The sequence below is a fragment of the Habropoda laboriosa genome, unplaced genomic scaffold (genome assembly GCF_001263275.1).
Source record: "Habropoda laboriosa isolate 0110345459 unplaced genomic scaffold, ASM126327v1 scaffold14, whole genome shotgun sequence".
Classification (NCBI taxonomy): domain Eukaryota; kingdom Metazoa; phylum Arthropoda; class Insecta; order Hymenoptera; family Apidae; genus Habropoda; species Habropoda laboriosa.
The window spans coordinates 1344954-1366536 of record NW_017100137.1 but is presented as its reverse complement, the minus strand read 5'-3'; the positions used below and the strand labels follow the sequence as shown (position 1 = coordinate 1366536).

At 37.4% G+C, this 21583-nt stretch overlaps 2 protein-coding genes across 2 annotated transcripts in view; one reads left to right on the top strand and one right to left on the bottom strand.

The window, feature by feature from the left end:
• LOC108579451 (glucose dehydrogenase [FAD, quinone]-like) overlaps positions 1–20357 on the top strand; it is a 25369-nt gene extending 5012 nt beyond the window's left edge. Inside the window, exons 2-6 of the mRNA XM_017942999.1 lie at positions 12248–12339; positions 15041–15240; positions 16183–16397; positions 17516–18698; positions 19757–20357. Coding sequence (XP_017798488.1) covers positions 12274–12339; positions 15041–15240; positions 16183–16397; positions 17516–18698; positions 19757–20027 — 1935 coding nt within the window. The 5' untranslated portion in view covers positions 12248–12273 and the 3' untranslated portion in view covers positions 20028–20357. The remainder of the gene's footprint in view (positions 1–12247; positions 12340–15040; positions 15241–16182; positions 16398–17515; positions 18699–19756) is intronic.
• Positions 1–21583, bottom strand: part of LOC108579462 (flotillin-2) — a 96890-nt gene that overhangs the window by 47260 nt on the left and 28047 nt on the right. The gene's annotated exons all lie outside the window — the stretch shown is intronic.

The following is a 21583-nucleotide window of genomic DNA, read 5'->3' as shown; positions in this document are numbered from 1 at the left end:
TAAATAAAAATTTGGCACCAAATTCACAGCCAAAGAAATACTGAGGAATTTCTCTAATTTGAAAGTGAATAGTGAATCTATACGTTAAATAAAAATTTGCCAGCAAGTTCATAGGCAAAGAAATACTGAGGAATTTCTCTAATTTGAAGGTGAATAGTGAATCTATATTTTAAATAAAAATTTGCCACCAAATTCATAGGCAAAGAAATACTGAGGAATTTCTCTAATTTGAAGGTGAATAGTGAATCTATATTTTACATACAAATTTGCCACCAAATTCACAGCCAAAGAAATACTGAGGAATTTCTCTAATTTGAAGGTGAATAGTGAATCTATATTTTACATACAAATTTGCCACCAAATTCACAGCCAAAGAAATACTGAGGAATTTCTCTACTTTAAAAATGAATAGTGAATCTATATTTTAAATAAAAATTTGCCACCAAATTCATAGAGAAAGAAATAAGCGAAAAATTTCCCTAATTTGAAGATTAGCTGAATCTACCTTTTAAATAAAAATTTGCAATTCTACAGAAGTAATGAATTTAGCAGTAAATTCATAGACAAAGATATACTGCCAAGTTTCTTAAGCCACACTCGCCTGGTACATTAATTCGACACCCCTATAAGCGATTCCCTACATTCCAACAGCATATTCAGTCGAATGTTATTCCATGTCAAAATGAAATGACTATTCAAGGCCACTTCTGTAAACCACATCACAACAGACCCCTTTTCTTTTACATTCTCTAAGCGCGCTCCGGCTGTTACTCGATATACAGTCAGCCACAAAAGTGTTTGTATCCTTTCCTTCCTTCGCTTTACACAATTTGTATCGTTCTTGTAAGACGTAGAGTACACAAATTTTTAATTTTCATTTTAGACAAACTTTTAATTTATTAAAAACTAAAATTAGTGTAACAGGAATTAAAATATTCGTACGATATTAGAAGAAATGTCATTTTTGTTTGGACTTTAAATTATTGAAATTTTTCTGGAATTCTGTAATTTCTAAATTTTACTATTTTCGGCTGCAAGGCTTCAAATTTTGTAAGATGATTCAGTGCTTGAGAAATTTCAGGTTACCGTGTTCATTGGAATATTCACGTATTATAATAACAATTTCAATATTTATCTTTAGATTAATCATTCAAAGCATAAGAATGCTTTTATAACTTATTGTTCGTAAATCTTCGTTTCGTTTTTTTTTTTTTGCTATTAAAACGACATATATCGTGTTTAATAAATGAGATGACATATTCAAAAGAATTTAACATTTACATTTGACTGATTGTTTGAAAGTTAGTATTTTCACAACTGAAAGAAAATCAAATCTACTGCGGATACATTTCTACGAAGCGAATGTTTAGGTGAAAAAGAAAGGAAAAGGAAAGATCGAAAGTTAGAAAGGAAAATGAACAGTTTGATTATCTCTGCTGGAAGTGAATTTCTAACGTTAAAGAAACTCTTATATCATATTTCATGGCGTTTCAAACGCCACGAAGAAGAAGAAATTCAATATTTCCTTATAAAAAAAAAAAAAAAAATTACAGATTTCAAAGTGCACATTTTAAGCAACAGAGTACTAGAAATAAGAAATATTCGAATGTAGAAATATTTCAACATATCATTTCGCGTATTATCGCTAAAAAGTCTTTTCACAGACGCCTCTCATTTCCCTTCTACTAATCTGAAACTCTGCGCGTATCATCAAGCCTTCGCGCAAAGAAGTATTACGCAAAATAGTAAATTAAATATTTACAATGAAAAATTTCAACAGATTTAAAAAAAAAAGAAGAAAATTGCAAATAAGAATAACTATAGTGTTACACATATTTTAATACATTATTTTGCCTACTATTCTTAAATATTCTTTTCACAATTCTCGAGCTGCTGGCGCTCTTCAGACGGACACAAAGAAACATCACGAAGGATGCAAAATTCAGCATATCATTTTAATCGTTCGAAAAAATTCTATATCGAGAAGATGACACAGAGAGTGGGAAAAACAAGAAGGTGCAACGGCCTAAGATGACTTTGAACATTTTACTTGTAACTTTAGCACGTCGAGGTCAGTCGCAGGTCCAGTGGGCTTGTGCCGTTTTGCTTGATCGTAACTAAAGTTACGGTATTTTTTCCATTAGAAATGTAAACATTCGTTTGTTATACGCGAGTATGACAATCACTTCTATTTATTTGGTCGGTATATATTTTTTTTTTAATTAATGGCAAGTACAGTAAGTGCACTCATAAGCGTCCGCAGTCGGGACCGAATGAGAGGAGATGTGCCTGAGTGGGATACCGATATATCAAGTGTCAGTTGTACACGTGCAGGAGTCGATATCGAATTACTTTGTTTCACTCGGCACGAACTCCACTCCGATGTCCCATTTCCAAGAATTGCTGGGGATAGGCGACGAACGCTTAAGCGTGCAAAAATGCGGACGCTTGTGTGCGCACTACTGTATTTTGTAAAATAAATAATCGGTAAAAATGAATACTTTGGTCAGTATAAATACTTAATCGTCTTTTTGTTTATTTGGTTGGTATTTATTTCTTTTTTGGTCAATGAAATTTAAATTTTTGGTTAGGTTAGGTCTACTTAAAATACTGACAAATTATTATGTTTACTAATCTTTTAATAAAATTACTAATAGTTTGAGGTGGGTGAGGAACGTCGTTACACTGTTTCAAAGTGTAAGTGTATGAAAATACAATCGTTTACTTCGTTAATTGCCCCGGCGGCAGCGGTTCGGCGGGTACGTCGCGACGGTCGGTAAAGGAAGAAACTGTCCGGAGGTGTAGGCGTACCAGGTTTTTATATTGTTAGGACAGGGAGACAGGAGTAGCGATAGATAAAGATAGAAGTGGAGAAAGTGGTGAAAGAAAATTCGTCCTCGTGCAAACCTAGATGCCACATGTGCGCTTCTTAGGCCACTCTAGGACGAAGGCAAGTCTTAACCCGGGGAGAGACAAAAGAACGGAAACTAAAATTTGAAGGAGTTGGAAAAGAGAAAGTTCGCGTGGAAGAATAGAACGACGTTCGGTAAGGGTTTGTTGACGACGACGTACCCGCCACACGTTTTCGTATTAATCGATGTAATACTGAGGTTTTATTTTAAATACTGACAATTTATTCGAAATACTGATTAAAATTTTTCAAAATATTGACCCAATAAATAGTAGCCTATAACAATCCCATGGGAATCTTGGTGAAGAAATAAAACTACTTTATAGAGACTTGCTTTTATATATTTCCGAAGAGTATGTCTCTCTATTTTACAGTAGTTTGTTGATAAAGTAGGAATTTGCAGGAGGTAGTCTAAAGTGAGTGACGAGAGAATGGTTTTCAAACTGTTTATTTCCAAAACCCTTTTCCGTACTAACGTTAGCGACACACGAAAACGAACTGTGTCCGAGGCAACCGAATAACAAACAGCCGTGCACCTTGTCGCGAGCCGCGCAGGCCGAACCATAACCAAGTGCCTACAAATTGCAGAATATCGATCCTGATATATGTAGGTTAAAAAAAAAAAAGCTTAATATAGAACATAAGAAAAGAAAAATAGGAACTGATGTATGCTTTAATGTAAAATTACTCGGTTCATTTGATACAAAATCTGTTATATCGAGTATAGCATATGCACCAAAAATATGAAACACTTTCGCTAATTTAACATGATAAATCAGTGCAATTAAAATTTTTGGACTCCCCTTTATTCGTCTTCTAAACTTATTGAATTCTTCTTCTCCAAGCCTCAACTAACAATAAGACAAACTGAAATTTTTCGAAAAATGTCTCTTACGTCGTTTCGTCTTACAACCACAAGTACCAGTCGTTTATTTTGAAAATGGAGCCAGTCCATTTTGTTGCTTCAACTACAGACTGTATACAGATAAAAATATCTATCTATTGTTATTATTACCATTTCCGGTACACACCTGAACCTCGTTTCTTGGCAAGAATTCTTATATATTGTCAATATCAATAAACTTATTCGTCTGTTACATAGTGCATTTTATAATTTCAATATTTACTTTACGAACAAATAAATACCGAGCTAAAAAGTATATCATTTTCACATATTTACCAAACTGGTAACGACACTCGCTCAAAAAGTGTCAACTCCATTTTTCCTCGAAAATCGCTTCGCCTCCCTTTCAAAACAACCAGCTCGTACAATACCGGACGTCAATCGTCTTATCACCTATCACTCGTTACTCTCTCCCCTACCGAGCGTCAAACACATCCTCCCAGCCGCACGAGCGGCCGAAAAACTTTTCACCATCTCCACGGGCCACTGTCCCCGAAGATAAATCTCCGTACGGCCCTGGGTGCTTATCTGCCCCCGTCGAAACACGTTTCTCAACGGATTCGATTCTTTCACGCTGCTCCCCGGCTTCATTTCGCATGACGTGTGCCGCACTCGAGCAGTTCACCGAGCCGACTGCATGACGTCAGGGTCCCGTCAGGCTCTTTCTCCGGAAGAGAGCGAGCGAGCCCCGAGACGCGCGGCTCCCTCCAGTCGCCACGAGCTCCCCGAGCCACCTTAATTAGCGTGTCTAGTGTGGCCGCGGCCGCGGATGCGGCTTTTGCCGGACGATTCTACCGCCGTGAAAATAGATGAATCGTCGGTAGTTCTTTAATCGAGGCTTTCACGCGGGGCTCAGTCTCGACGCCGAGGCTCTTCTTGTCTGTCTCGGATGAGTTCTCTCCTTTGTGTTGCTCCCGATCGAAAGGACTATGCCGTGCGCAGGCCACTCGCTCCAGCCACCCAAATGTCTTCGAATACTGTTACACGAGCCACTAGCGGCCTCCTCTCTTGCTCGCGACTCCCTTTTGGACTCTATCTCAGGTTGGTTGCAAATTTTCATTCTTTTCCTACCTTCCTTCTTTATTTCTGCTTCGAGGGTGAACAATGTGTCGATTGGTTTATGAAATGGTTCGTTTTTTATGCGATGGGTATTGGGTTCTTTTTTTTTTTGGGAGATAGTAGGGGATTAGATTGGTTCGAGACGAAAGATCGGAGAAATGTGGGTTTGATTTTTTTCTCTTGGAGAGTTTCGGTTTTCGAGGGAACTTTTGATAGGTTTGATAGAGCTTTTCGGTGGAGGGTATTGTTTTTTTTTTGTACAGTAGGGAATTGGAAGAGGAATGTTTAACTGCTCGGACGTGAAAGATTTGGGGAAATGTGGGTTCGATTTTCTCGGAGTTTCATAGATTTGAAGATAATGATTAGTGAAAGAATTTAGGAATTTTTGATAGATTTGAAGGTAATGACTAGTGGAATAATTAAGGAATTACTGATAGATCTGAAAGCAATGATTAGTGGAGTAATTACAGAATTTTTACATGGCGAGTATTATTATTTTTTTAGAGTGGGGAATTAGAAGCAGAAGATTTGATTGTTCCGAGATGAAGGATGGGGAAATCTTAAAGAATTTCGTTATTTTCGTTATTTCAGAGATTTGAAAGTAACGGTTAGTGGAATAATTCAAGAATTTTTGGGCAGCCGGTATTAATTTAATTTGTTTCAAAGTAAAGAATAACAAGTACAAGATTCGACTGATCGGATATGAAAGATTGAAGAAATGTGGGTTCAATTTTCTCGGAAAGTTTCGTTTTTCGAGTGAAGACTTTTTCTCAGATGTGAAGATTATGGTTAGTGGAATAATTAAGGACTGAAAAGTTTTCTCTGAGAATTAATTTTTTCTGTAAAATTTCTGAATTTCGAATTAGCGATTCATTCTATAATTAAAAAATACACACGTGACAAGTCTGATATTTTGCGAGTTGCGAAATTACGAGAAAAAAAGTTTGGTCTCAGATATAAAACAATTAGGAGTGTGTAGATTTAATTTTCTCTGAAAATTGACCTCCTGAACTGCAAAATTTCTAGTAGATACAGGGTCGATAATGGAACTATTAATTGAAAATTAATTTTCTGAATTTTTCGAGAGTAGAAAAATAGTTTTATTAATTTTCAAGTTGTGATCGAAGCAGGAAAGAAATTACGTTTAAGGTGACTAAAATTGCACGAATTTCTTTCAAGAGGAGCATTTACAAATTCCCCCAAAACAATCTTTCTCTACGTAGAAACTAAACACGACCTGAATGTGATTCTATCTGAACAGATTTTGAGGTGACGTTGGATAAACGAGGAAAATTAGCGTACAAAATTCTATTTCCCGCGAGTAAAGGAATTAGATGCACGTGGATTTAGATTTCTGTGAGAGTTGAGTGGGGTAGTTGAGTACAGCAGTGAAAGGGAAACTGGGTATACTTGGCGAGTTTGTAACAGTTTCGAGTCTAATCGTAAAGAGACAAAGAGGAAATAATTATTTCGAGTTTAATAAGAACTGTACCCTTCGTACCAATTATTCCCTTAATAAATAAATAAAAATGACAAATTTGACCGGTTCGGTGGATTCCAACTCTTAACTATATGATCATCAGATACTGTTGCAGTTATAATTATTATTCTACTCACTATTACTAACTTCTAAAACAATTTACCAAATGTTCGCACTGAACAAAGTGTAAACTTGGAGATAAAAAGAAAAAAGAAGAAAAACCATTACTTTACACATTTTTCACTGAAAAACAAAGTGACACTTAACCCTTTGCACTCGAAGATCTCTTTGCTACAGGGAAGCAACAAATCTTGCTAGTTGCTTGCACTAAAATTGAAATTTTTTAAAACTAACTTGGAAATAAATCATACATATATCGACAAATGTAACTATTTTATTTCAATGTTTAATATATTTTCATATTACACAAGAGCTTGTAACATTTCATCGAAAGTTGCTTCTTTCGAACAATTTCACCGCTTAGACATTTATGGGAGGTCCATAAAATATCAGCTTTATGATATTCAATTTAACCTCAGGACGACGGATACCGGGTCACCGATGACCCAGCCTTCGCATTTCCCCTGTTTCAAATCGGCATTCGAAACAAAAATGTGCTTGTTATCTTAATCACAGTATATTCGTATAATTCAAAACAACATAACGCCCAGTAAAATTAGAAGGAAACATACTTTCGCTTGCGTACGAAAAAGATTTCAGCGTTGGGTCACATTTGACCCGGCATCCGTCGTCCATGCAACTATCTCGCCATCCGCTGGCCAAACGTTCAAAGAGAGCTTCCGTTAATTATTTACCAAACGATAAACAACGATGCCGCTTCTCGGTCGCCACTCGAGTGCAAAGGGTTCACATTTTCACTCGGCTCGATCACTACTTTCCCTGTAATCGTCGAACAAGACTTCACCATCGCGCTAACACGATTACCGTATCTCCTCCAAGTCACATCTACCTATTACATCCGACACAACATCGAACATCTCGAGTCTTCACTTTCGAAGTTACTCGTGGTCGAAAAGCAAATTCGCCGGGACTTTCGAAAGTACAACGGTTTTACGCGAACTAGATGATTAATTACACCAAGAGGCTGCCGGAACTTTCACGCAGAAAGCATTTCGTATCAATTCAACCGCGGAGAAGAAAAAGGAGAGAGAGAGAGAGAACAAGAGGTGTACGTTGCATGATTTATCTAACGAGCGTGTTATCTATCAGGAAGAGATACCTAATCGCAATTCTCAGAGGCTGTTGCCACTGGTCGAGGCGGTGCAGATTGGCTCCTCGCCGATCGTCGTCTCTCGCGACTTTCACGCGAATCGTTGTTTCGTTATTTCCAATAATCGTCCCAGGTTAGGTTCGAGAGGGAACCGATTTTACAAGCTATGTTAACTCGACTGGCTGCCTTCCTTGTTCCTGGCTCTCTCGCGCGCCGCCGCTTTATCATCAACGAAAACGACTTTGATTCTCTGTTTTCGTTCGAGCTGACGCCGCACCGGTGAAACTGTAATCCGATTCGTTCGGTTCCGCGGTGGACTTTCACGCTGAAAGTTATTTCGTATTTCGCCTGATACTTGCAATTTCATCGCGAGTATGTACATATGTACCTGTGCGAGAAGTACCATGTGTAATTTTACCGCAGATTTCACGATACTCTCCGACTCCCCGTTCGAAGAGAGATTCTGCTGTAGACGATTGGAAAATGTGGAAATTTGCTTCTTCACGTTTTTTTGGCAAATTTTGTAAAAGGGTTTTATTAACAGGGATATGAAATTTTGTTGGAGATTTGAGGTTTTGATCTGGATTCGAGGATTTAAGGTTTTGATCTAGATTCGAGGTTTTTAGGGATTTAAGGTTTTGATCTGGACGATAAGAAAAGAATTGAAGTTTCCTGTATTGTATAGTTTTTGGATCAATCTTCTTTTTAAAATTGAATTTTTAAATTTGAAATTTGAATTTTGTTAAATATTTAACCCTGCAAGAGAAGATTCTGGGTTAAGGGGGTCTTCTAGTGTGACGGCCGTTCTTCTTTGCTAATTTCTTACAGAAGTACGGTAACAGTTATTAACATGAGCTTTATTTCTATGTATTTACTTGTCCTTGAAGAATCATTACAAATTTTTGTTGTTGAAAAATAATTAAATATGGCTGCTGTGGAACGCGTCAAACAGGAGAATGAAAAAAGAAAGTAGGTCCATGATTGCCATGATTTGAGCTGTTCTGCTTATCAGAAATAAAAAAATCCAACTGATTCTTATTTAGTATGCATGTCGCTATGGTCGGTAGTAGAATAAAAGAAGAATGTTGAAAATTTAAAAAATGGCGGCACTTTGAATACGAAGTATCGATTTTTCGACTTTTCTTCGTCTTCCAGAGGCTCCAAAAATCAGAAAAATGTATATTTTGGCGTAATTCTACTACAGACCATAGCCACATATGTTCTCAAGACATGTGCAAAATTTGAGTTCGATTGGTTCAGTAGTTTTTGCCAAATCGTGGCAACCATTTCAGAAAACATGGTTCCGAGAAAAACGCGTTTAAAGTTTTCAGTGCAATTTACATTCTCCCTTGATGTGTCACACTAAACGAGCTATAACTTCGTTATTTTATCGAATACAACTATAAAACTTCAGGAGTACATTCTTAGAGTTGTACTTTCGATATATGCAAAATAATAAAAATCGATTTTTTCAAACCGTCACACACGGAGCAAAAATGTCCAACTTCTTTTTCACATTTACGTGCATCTTTAGGAAGTGTAGACTGTTCTTACTGAAAGATTCTGTTGGCAAGAACAAAGAGAACTGTTGATTGCTTAACTCTTCAAGGAAATTACATTCAAGAGGAAATAACTTTTCAATTACATTATTTTTCTGAAGAATTTTCCTAGTACGCATGTGGAACTCATGAATATTTAACTCTTCGACAGAAGGTTCTAGCCTACAAGTCGAAAAGAATTGAAATTTCACCTTTTAGGTATGCAGAATATTTTTAAATAGAAGATTTTATAAATAAAAATCGAAATTTATTATTCTTCAATATGCAGAATATGTTTGAAAAATGATTCTCTGAGATTCGAAAAACAGACAAAGGTATGAGATTTTCTTTATAATATAATAGAAGAGATAGAAAAAGGTCATTTGAAATTTTAATACAGTAAGTGAGACGAAGTTCAGAAAGTGTGGATTTTTTTACACTTAGAATTAAAGATCTTATATTTCAAGTCAAAAAGTTAATTAATTTGGAAAATGTTCTAAGTCAACAAGTTATAGTAACTAAGAAATTTAAAAAAATTGTAAGAAGATTAATATCTTTACTATTCTTTTTAAATTTCTCAGCAAAGTAGATTTTTAAAGTAGTTGCTTTCACATAACTATAAGTTACGAATATAAAGCTGAAACATTACGAAGGTAAACGCATTCTATTCCGAGGAATTGCAGAAAACGTGTCACTTGCTTAATCGTTGATTTTTTAGATAGTAATAAACTATCTTTCCGTACCGAGTATGAAACCCCTTTGTTTATTGCAATCACATTTTTTCTTTCATTTCCTCGTTTCCTTCTTGATATTTTTCAAGCTGTATATCACAAGCTGCTTTTCTACACGTAAAAAGTGATTCATCCACTTAGCAAACTGCTACTCGAAGTGATACTTTCTTCGTCATCGCTGTACATATTTAATTTAGAAATATTCACAAATATCGAACGTACCGTTCTTACAAAAGTACCAAAACTAAATACTTTACACGTGAAATAACAAAATTCTACATCTGGTTATACAAAATTTGTATTCGCAAATTTTCTACAATTTCAATTCAGAAGCTAACATAAAAATTACGTTTTCTTAGATTCCCAAACTTTCCCAAATAAAAAAAATCGTCGTTCTATTATCGTCGATTAATTAACTCTTCAACAGTTTCACTAGCAATTTACTAAGTGTAAGTGGATGAATATCATTTTTGACATTTAGGATTTTCTTAGATTTCCGCTAATTTTTCTAATAATACAAAACTCCGAAATTTTATACGACTCGTGCATTACAGCCCTTACACCACGCATACGACTATTTAATTTACAAAAGCATCCGTAAACAATCTAATCACGAATAGATTACAGAATCAAGCACACCAGCCAGAAAGATAATGAAAGACGGAACAAAGGAAGCGTATCTTAATTTTAAGCTGTTCGTTTTGGAAAAAACATAACTTCGCTGAAATTGAACATTCTTATTTAAAATAATTTCCATAATATTCGATACACTTCTGCCAACGTATTGCAACGGCATCAATTCCGCGTACGTAAACGTCCAAATTTCTAAGAGAAAGAATCTCGATCCAAACTTAGCTTCCACCCGAAAAAGAATTATGCCCGTAGTTCGATGGTCTGCTTCAGAATTAATTCACCGTAGTTTCCTAAGACCGGGTATCGCTATTATCGCAAAGCCGTACAGTAACGAGTCACCAAAACTTAAGGTGCAGCGACCAGCTCTGATCAACAGGAAAGACCCTAACCTTTTGCATAACAACGCAAAGACAACTGTACAAAAATTGCATCAATTAGGTATCGAAGTCCATCGTATTCCCCTAATTAATCTCCAACCGATCTTCACTTTTTCCTCTCACACGACAATTTCCTTGCACAAAAACGATTTAGGAAACGGGAGGACGTTGGAAACGACTTTCAGCAGTTTCTTACTCTTGCAGACTCGGATTTTTCTATACGCGGAATCAATGCTCTCGTGACACGTTGACAAAAGTGTATCGAATATTATGGAAATTATTTGAATAAAAGTGTGTTATGTCTTCTTTTCAAAATGAACGACTTAAAACCGCGAGAACTTTCAGGATGACCTAATAGTACAGCAGTGGTCTACAAGATAAGTAGGCGCGCTGTATAGATCACAGAGAGAGATCCGTAACTATCGCGAGCCACTGTTGTTGTTAGGGGCTTGGGGTTGATCTTTCGATCGTTCAAGCTTTGCCGGTTTTTGCACGTGTGTGCCGACTAATGTTCTAAGGCTTCGAAGGACCAGTTTCTTCATTGAAACACTAAGTTTTTATTTGTGGTCTATTTTATACAACTAATTCTAGATACAAAGTCTATTGCGAAGTGAGAGGTGTTTCACTTGCTAGTTGCTAGCTGTTTCTCCCGGAGTCTCTCCGGTTTCCCTCGAAGAAGACTTCTCTTTTCCTAAAAACACCCTGATTGGTGATTTTTCCTTTTCTAAATCACCAATCAGTTTACTCCAGTGCATCGCAACCTCCCTCCATTTCGCCCTTAGCGCGTTATCTTAGGGAGAAAGTGTTCGGTGGACGGATGCGTGGGAATCCTGCGGAATCTCCGCTTTTCTAGGCTTTGTTAAAGTCAAGCGGCCCATCGACGTTGGCAAAAGTCGTGGGCCACTTTTCTAATTTTCCCTTCGGAGACTCCAGGATTTATGGCAGGGTCCGGTCCTAGGGACTAAGTGTCGCAGGCAACGCAATAAACACTTGTGGTGTTTTGAGGAAGCGATATTTGCCTGGGACGGCGACCACTTGACTCGCTGCCATAAATCCGGCTACAGGATACGCCTTAACAGTTGTAGACGAGCTTCTTACACAAGCGACACACGCTAAGAATACCTTGCTTTTCTAACCGTGAAACGTTCAAACGTGAAACGAGTACACCTGGCGATTGTCATTCGCGTTCACGCGTTCCAACGATAAGCTAGCTCAATAAAGGACATCTCGTTCGGGGATTCGTGTATCTCGAATTAATTTCCTACGCTTACCTAGCAAATTACACGACATTACGCAGCTGTTACACGTATCTAGCCGCTCTAAATTAGGTATAAATTTCCGACGGCGGTTTTAAAACGAACTCGTTTCTCTCTCTGTTCGCAGGTGACACTGGCCTCTAATTGGATAAAATGCGACTGTACATCCTGCTATCGTTGTTGGTGCAATTGGCATATGCTTTTCGACGCCCGTTCCCGGTAAATAGAGCCGTCGATCTGCCGATCTGATGCCAGAGGAAATCCCTGGTATCGATGAATAAAGATAATTATCTTTTAGAGAGATAAAAATCTTTTTCTTTTTATTTTTTGAAATTTCAGAATTTCGGAGAATAATTTCTACTCTTTGTTGCTATATTACAGGAAAAATGCTGGAATTGATAAGAATATTGTTTGTAAGCTACGAAGCTTTGGATTCGAAAATGAAAATTTGGAAAAATCGTTTTCTGCTTTTGCAATCTGAACTAATTTTGGAAAATAATTTTGGAGAAAATAAGAATATCAGACTAGATTGAAATATTATTTATAAGCTACGAAGCTTTGGATTCGAAAATGAAAATTTGGAAAAATCGTTTTCTGCTTTTGTAATCTGAAGTAATTTTGCAAAATAATTTTGGAGAAAATAAGAATATCAGACTAGATTAAAATATTATTTATAAGCTTCTTAAATTTCCCTGGAATAGTTGTGAAGAATAATCGAACTATTCTCTATCTTTTAGTGCACTTGATTTTCGTTTATAATAAGAAACTCGTTTGATAATAATGCTAACAGCAAAATTTTATTCAGAAGTTTGTAATCAGCTATAATTTAGGCGTCTCTCCTCGTCAGAATTTATTTAGCGTTGTATAATTTCAACAGAGAAGGTAGCAAATAAATAATATTTGCGTTAGTTTACTTAGAAACGTAACATTTACTATTATCACAAAGAAACACGATTTACATTCGTTCGTTAATAATGAAACCAAGAAAAAAGAATAATGTGACAGAAACGAGACGAAAAAGAATTCCATAAAATATCTAAGAATTCAGCAAAATGTTCGAAAGCAAATACAAATTAGCTTCTCGTTTACAATTAAGTAGAAAAGACGTTACTTAAAATATCTTTCCCACAATGGAAAATATCTGTTTACATTTATTTCTTTAACTAATGTAAATTAGTTTTCTTCGTATTAATAGGTAAATGTTACGTTTTAAAATAAAATAACGTAAACACTATTTACTTGCTACTTTCTCTGCTAATATTATACAACGCGAAATAAACTTTAACGAGGTATCCGGAGACTAACATTTTATTGCTGTAATTGATGTCAAAGTGTAATTTGTGATCTGCTTCAACGATACTATCAATAATTTCAAAATCGCATGACTTGCGGTTTCGAAAGCCTTCACTTTCATATTTGCTTCGTGCTTGATAATTACGATAGTTATCATCATCATCGTAGCAAGTTTACTAAATTTAACAAACATCGTGGACTTTTTAACCCTTTGCACTCCAATGGCGCCACTGTGGAGACACGCGTAATTACTTTGGAGAACTTTGAAAAGTGAAATTCAGGTTTTTCTATATTATTGAAAGGACGGAAATTAAAATGAGAAATAGAAATTAATAGATTCATAAACAGTAAGCATACTTTTTTCCAAAATGAAGCATGGGCTTTTCGAAAGTTTCACCGCAAAAGTATACTGGAGCTGCTGATTAATTCTATCAACAAATGCTTGGAGTGCAAAGAGTTAGTAACAAATTAATTCGCACGATAAGAATTATTCGTTTGAACGAACAATTCACTATTATCAAAATCAGATTAATCGACTAAAATCCAACTAAACTCACCGTACATTTCACACGTTTCAACAAACGAGAAATCCAGTTGGAACAGTTCAGAAACACGCGAAGCGTTACCTAAAAATTGTCGTGAACAATTAAGAAATCGTTTGCACAATTCATGGCCACTTTTCAAAACAACGAAATATTCTATTCTCACCGACAAATGTTTTTTTTTCTCCTGGAAACACGTTACATATGAATTTAACAATTTCGAAATTCCACCCGCAAATTTCGTAAATTCGTTACAACACCAAGAATTCACCAACGAGATATTCTATTCCCAATGACAAAATTTCTTTCTTCTGGGAACACGTTACATTTGAATTTAACAATTTCGAAATTCCACCCGCGAAATTTCGTAAATTCGTTACAACACCAAGAATTCGCCAACGAAATATCCTTCAGTTAACCAACGATAAGAAATTATCTGAAAACACGTCACCAGGATAACGAACAAAGTATCCTCATGCTCTTCTATGCGTCCAACTTTTCAATTTCAACATTCGACCCGCGAATTTCGTAAATGTGATTTCCCGAGCAGATTCTCATCACGAACGTGTGTCAAGAGCTAAGATTAGTACAGGAAAAATCGGAATGACTATTTTCAGAACGATGATTTCCCAAACGCTATCATTTTTACGAGTTTGGTAGAATTCTAAATGCGGGCGTTATCGCGTGCACCAGGAAAACCTACAATTTTCGCGAGTCCCTAATATAAACCGCATCACACCTCTCGTCGTACATTTTTCTAACGGCGATCGTCCCGTAACGAGCATTTCACTGTTAAAATGTGGAGGAATCTCTGTATCCTGGCGATTTCGCATTTGATTTGCTTAAAAACGGTTCGTATGAAATTCACGAGAAAGAAAGAATGAGAAATTTGTCACGTTGATGATTCACGGTAGATTAGCATACACTCGGTTCGAGTAAATTTACATTTTTCTGTATCGTTTCTTCTTTTTTTTCTTTTTTTTTTTGAATTCTTTGTCTACTTGGTAGAATAAGAGGCGAAATAAAATTAAATCATGAAGGCGTACGAAAGTGAAAGCGATTTAATTAAAGAGCTCGTTAACCAGTTTCAGACCAGCCAGGTGCCAGATACCAGCAATGAAACATCAGGATGTTGCTTATGTAGCTTCAGGGACACGTCTTACATGGAATCGAAATGCGGCGTGAAGACTTCCTTTATGAATTTGGTTGAAAAAGTGATCGCCTCTAGATGCGATATTTCTGACCCTTGCAACAGGCTTGGTAAAGAGGAAGTGCCGAATGAATGGTAAGGTTTGGCAAACTTTCCATTCAGCATGACTTTTAACTCGTCGTTGCTTTCAGTCGGATAATGAGACAAAGTGTTCCTTTCGAATGTAATTGGATTAAAGTTAATTAACGTCAACGGATAATTAGCAGTCGTCTGGCGAATGTTTAAGTTGCAATATTTTAACCCTTTCGCTGCGGAGAGATTTTAATGCGTGACGCGTGCGACAGACGGTAGATGGTCAATCACGGCTAAGAAATCTTTCGTTTTGACGTTTAAAAATTTGTTGAAAAAGTTTTGATCGTTCTAAAAATTCAGATAAATTCCATTAATTTCGATGGAAAAGTTTTTTACAAGAAGGAACTGCCAAAAATTGAACTAATTAATCACGAGGAATTTGTAGAATAAATAATCTAAACCTTGATCACTTAATAAAGATTCAAACTAAAATTTTCCAATGAAGTATTCAAAATTAAAATTTCGAAAATACAGTAAAAATTGAGGAAATTTCAGACGTAGGACCGAATAAGTACGACTAATTTGTAGAATAAATAGTCCAAACCTTGATCACTTAATAAAGATTCAAACTAAAATTTTCCAATGAAGTAATCAAAATTAAAATTTCGAAAATACAGTAAAAATTGAGGAAATTTCAGGCGTAGGACTGAATTAAGTACGACTAATTTGCAGAATAAACAGAAAATTAATGAAATATCGATCAAACGCGTGTTTATCACCGTGAATATACGATTACTCTCGTCACACCATAGCCAATCCTGAATTAAGTACGACTAATTTGCAGAACAAACAGAAAATTAATGAAATATCGATCAAACGCGTGTTTATCACCGTGAATATACGATTACTCTGTCACACCATAGATAATAAATGTCGAATAATAATGCACGAATGTGGGAGCTAACGCTAAATTATCGATCATTCAAGCAAATTGTTAAAATACAGGTTCGACTTCATCGTGGTCGGAGCCGGAATGGCCGGGCCTATAATTGCCAGGAGGCTGAGCGACAATCCCTGGTGGAGAGTTCTGTTGATCGAGGCTGGACCGGAAGAGCCGTCGATGACGTCCATTCCGGGACTCGCGTTTCACGCGGTCAACTCTAGCTTGGACTGGAATTTCAAAACTGAACCCACGGAGCCTCATCCAACTGCGTGTTTAGGTAAACAATCGATTAAAAAAAAAAATAAAAAAATGAAACAATTATAAAATAGTAATAATTGTCTTGGTTGTAAAGAAATTAATACAGGAGCCGTAAGATTCGATTCTTCGTGATTTAAATGAATAAGAGTACAGTGGAACCTCGACTGATAATTGTCTTGCTCATAAAGAAATGAATGTAGGAGCCGTAAGATTTGATTCTTCGCGATTTAAAACGAATAAGAGTAAGAGGGATCTTGGTTATTCGGTGTAGAAGTCGCGAGAATGGTATGAAATACACAATGCACGCAATGTCTTGTTATGATACGACGACACCGAGGTTTATTTTGTTTTCACGACAAGTACGAGCAAGCGACTAGTCACAAATTTCGAATAACATTTGGTATTTCTCCCAGGTCTCGATTTATCAGCGCCCTCTCGGTCCCGATGACACAAGTTAATCGAGGTCCCACTGTATGTATTATGTTTGAAATAGTTAATAAGTGAAATAACTCGACCAGTATATACTTTTCTCTTTAGAATATAAAAATAAAGTTCAACAATGGATACTTAATTCTTGTATGCAGTTTTGAAAGTTGCACGAATAAGTAAATTTGGGCGAAAATTGACCCAAGAGTAACATTGATTTTCGGTCAACTTAACCCAATTTCCGTAGAAAGGTTACAAATCAAAGATTTGAAGCTTTCACGGTCTGGTATTACGCAATTATTATTGTCGAGGCTTCCTGGTGTGATCTGTGTCCTTATGGAAACGGTATTCCGACGTTTCGCAAGCATCGCAGCTCAGTGTGTCGTTCGAACCCCGATGAAGCGAGCTGCAGCGCTTTCAAAACGACGCAATACTTTTTAACCCTTTCGCTGCGGCGGGTTATCGGCAAAATCTTCCGTTCTGGCGTTTAAAAGTTTTTAACAATCTAAAATTGATCATTTTTCAATTTCTATTGTTAAATTAAAGTGGGAGTACTCGAAGGATCGAATTTTAAGCAAAATTTAACAAGGACTGAATTAAGGCGAGAGTGTACCAAAAGTCACCAAAGCGCCTATAGCAGTGAAAGGGTTAACAATAAGGTACTTTTCTCTTCGTCGTTCCATTTTCTATAACCTAACTCATCCTCACCAGAGACCGGCGGAGTATGCATATGGCCACGAGGAAAAATGGTGTCTGGCACCAGCGGAATGCACGGAATGATGTACGCCCGAGGTCATCCGGAAGTCTACAACAGCTGGGCCAGAGGAGGAGCCATAGGTTGGTCCTACGACGAGATCGCGCACTACTTCGAGCGAGGAGAAAACCCCGCGGACCATCTGATGGTCTCGGACAAGCCTAGAACCGTCCCGATACCTGGTCCGATGAAGCTTCAGTATTACCTTCACAAACCGGCGTTCGCCGACGAAGTCCTGAAAGCCGCGGCTGAGTTAGGCTACAGAACGTCCAAGTTGAGAGAGTACACTCAGACAGGTTTCATGGTGGCTCCTATGACCACTGAGAACGGCATACGCGGCACAACCGCGAGGAATTACCTGAGACCAGTTCACGGAAGGCACAATTTGCGAGTCCTGATCAACGCCCAGGTGACGAAGATTCTGATGAATCACTGGCAGAGCAAAGCTTACGGCGTCGAGCTGATAGACAAAGACGGGTACAAGAGGATCGTGAAGGCTAACAAAGAGGTTATTCTAACAGCAGGAGCAGTTGGATCTCCTCATATTCTGTTGAACTCTGGAATAGGACCCAAGGAACATCTGACCAAATTGGGCATGCACGTGGTCAAAGACCTGCCGGTAGGAAAGAATCTGCATAATCACGTGTCGGTGGCCGTTCACTTCAGTATCAAGGACACTGCTTACGAAGCCATGACCATGGACAGCGTTAACGAATACCTGGAGACGAGAAGTGGTCCTTTGACCAGCACTGGATTAACCCAGGTCACCGCGTTCCTCGAAAGCAGCTACGCTGTCGCCGGAGTGCCTGATATTCAAGTGTTCTTCGATGGATTCTCGCCGAAGTGTCCAAGGACCGGGCTGGACTTCGAGTGTCTGAACGGTGCGCTTGCATTGTGCTCCGACAGGAGACAAATCGTGATGAGACCTACCGCTGTCACGGTGGCCAGTAGAGGATATATGAAACTGCGTTCCGGGGATCCTGTCGTGCCGCCGCTGATTTACCCGAATTATTTCGTCGATACCAAGGATTTGAAGGTGTTGGTCGAGGGTATCAAGAAGGCCATCGAGCTGACCAACACGCAGACTATGAAGAACTGGGACCTTCGGTTGGAACCTGTCATTCATCCCCTTTGTACCAAGTAAGCGGGTTTATGGTTGTGGTGCATTGGGCGTTTTAGAGAAGTGGAGCCAAGTTAGTTGAGGTGTAAAACTATGCATGTATGCAAAAGTATGCATATGCATTTTAAAGATCTAGTTTTTTTAGAATCTCAAAGACTATTTAAATATTTTTCTATGCGTTAATGCAGCTCTTTAGTATTGAGGAAAAAGTTTTCATTGGAATCGTTTGGAAGAGTGTAACATCCTTCAATTTTGCTTCGAATATTTACTACACTTCGTGTCCCAACTAAGTTCTTTCTAATTTCATGAAATACCGTGTACATAGTCTATCTAAATTTCACTCATCAATGGGAGCAGCAGTTAATTCTTATTACTCACAAATTTCTCAGTCTTAAAGTTATAACGACGATACTAATATAAAACTTCATATTTAACAAACTGACTGTCACACTGCTCAATTCTAATTAAAATGGAAGGGTTGATGACTAACATTAAGGGTGCAACAGTCTAAGCTATTTTATTCGGGTGAAAATAAGGTGTGAGTCAGATTTTAGATTAGGTTGGCCATCGCAGTATACGACAAAAATTTTTTGAGAATTTTTCGCACAATGGAAATAGTTCTAATTTCAAATCTCTCGACTTTTGGGTTCGAGGAACTCCCTTCCTTTTGGAGTCCTAGGATTGACACGTTCACTATCCACTGAGAGCCACATATGGCTCAGGACAGTTTGAACTCATCCACGTACACACACATTTTTATGATACAAACAGAAGTGAATGTTTGAAGTGTCATAAAAATAATGAAATTAACAGTGTCAGTTGAATGTCAGAAAAGTATCCTAAAAAAGCAGAGATAATTTGTCAATTTTCTTGGACGATTAAATTAAGTTAACTTTTTTCAGTTTTTTAAGTTAACTCTTCATTGGACAGTGAACGTGTTAATAAAAATAACCCGACGAGCAGAAAAATTCGACCGTGACCTCAAAATACATTCGAAATTTCCTCGAGAGTGAACCTGTTAAAAAATACTCCTACGAACCTCTATAATTAATATTCACGCAAATTTTGTCCGATTCAGCTACCACTTCGCCAGTGACGCGTACTGGGAATGCTACATAAGAACAGCAACTGGACCAGAGAATCACCAATCGGGTACCTGCAAAATGGGCGCGTACGACGACCCGACAGCCGTCGTGGATCCGGAACTTCGAGTGCGTGGAGTGACGAACATTCGAGTCGCGGACGCGTCCGTGTTCCCGATCGTGCCAAACGGTAACCCCATCGCCGCGATCATGATGACCGCTGAAAAAGCGGCCGACATGATCAGGCACACGTGGATGAAGATGTGAAACACCGTTCACCGATCACTGACGTACACTTCTTTAGAATGTTCAAATAAAGACTCTCTTCCTGTCGGCATAAAACCTCCGCACATCGTGTTTCTTTCACTCTCGTTTCACCTGTCGTATGGTACCGCCACGAGTGATTTAACTATGTAATTTCGATTTGATTAAAATTAGAAACGAAGGTTGAAAGTATTGTACGAGCAGTAGGTGGTTTCTTTGTGCAGAAATATGTAAGAAATGTAGAATGAGCATTGTTCATCCGAGGCTTAGCTTTTGAGGAAATCAGATTGGGATTTAACCCTACTGCGTTCTTCGTTTTGACTGTACACTTAAGACTTTTGGGTGAAAAAGGACCTAAGACCTTATGTGTAATAATTTTTCTTTCCAACGCGACACATGAACCTAGACGATAAACGTTTAAAATAATGTCAAGGAACGTAAACTTGATAACAGCAAAAATGACTAAAAATATAAAAAGGCGGTGGGTCAAAAGAGACCCGAAGACCGCTCTAGGGTTAAATTACATTTCTTCGCTGAAGATAGTATTATATGAGTCACTCAGAAGCGAAACTGATTAACTCCACTGTTTGGTGCTTAATTATTCATAAATCAAAGAAATTTAATAAATCTAATTCAACGGAGTTTGTCACTTTGGCTTCGGTAAAAATATACAGGGTGTTCGCGCTATTTGTTTCCAACGTTTTTCCTCTTGAGCTGCAAATTTGCGAGAAAAATAGAAGAGGACAAAGTTTCATTATTTTCTACACGCAACACGATGGCTTGAACAGATTTTTTCAATCTGCAATGGTTTCTGCGTAACGACGATACCATCAATTTTTGAAATTGATAGCTATAATTGTTTTAAAATTCAACGACCAGCAATAATCTCATTTTAAAACTCAATTTCGTGACAATGTTTGGTGTCGCATAATTAATAACACACTATTAGGATGTTATTTTTACGAGGGCACTTCAAATCGAAACAAATATTTAGAATCTAAATATCGTAATAATTTTCTAACGACTGTTCAAGTGTGCTTTACATTCGTTTAAATGTCCTAATACACTACGCCAGGAAATTGAAGGACCGCTAAATTTTGACCGAAAAGTTGTCGATATTTGAACGTATCATTTGGTATCATCTCGACTCGTTTTAAAGAGCGAAACCTATGACAAAATTCTATTCTACATTTCCTATTCAGTTTTGTACAAAGAATCACCTTCTGCTCGCTTGTACAATACTTTCAGCCGCACTGTGTGTGTGTGTACATCGAGATGAAATTAACTTTTGGCGAAGTTCTGAAAATTGCTTTCTGTTCAGTTGACGAAAGGTGCTCGCTGTTGGAAATTCGTTGTACTTTGAAATTTTCACTGATAATTATTACTAGATACGTGAAACTTTGAAGAATGTAACAAACATTGCAGATCTGTGTGCCATATACGACAGGGTGAATGACGCTTTTCGATTTCCAAGTGGCCAGTCTACGACTGTTATCCTGTGAGATATGTTATTCGATCACTGTCCAGCTTGAAAACAGATTTTTCCCAATTGCATTTCG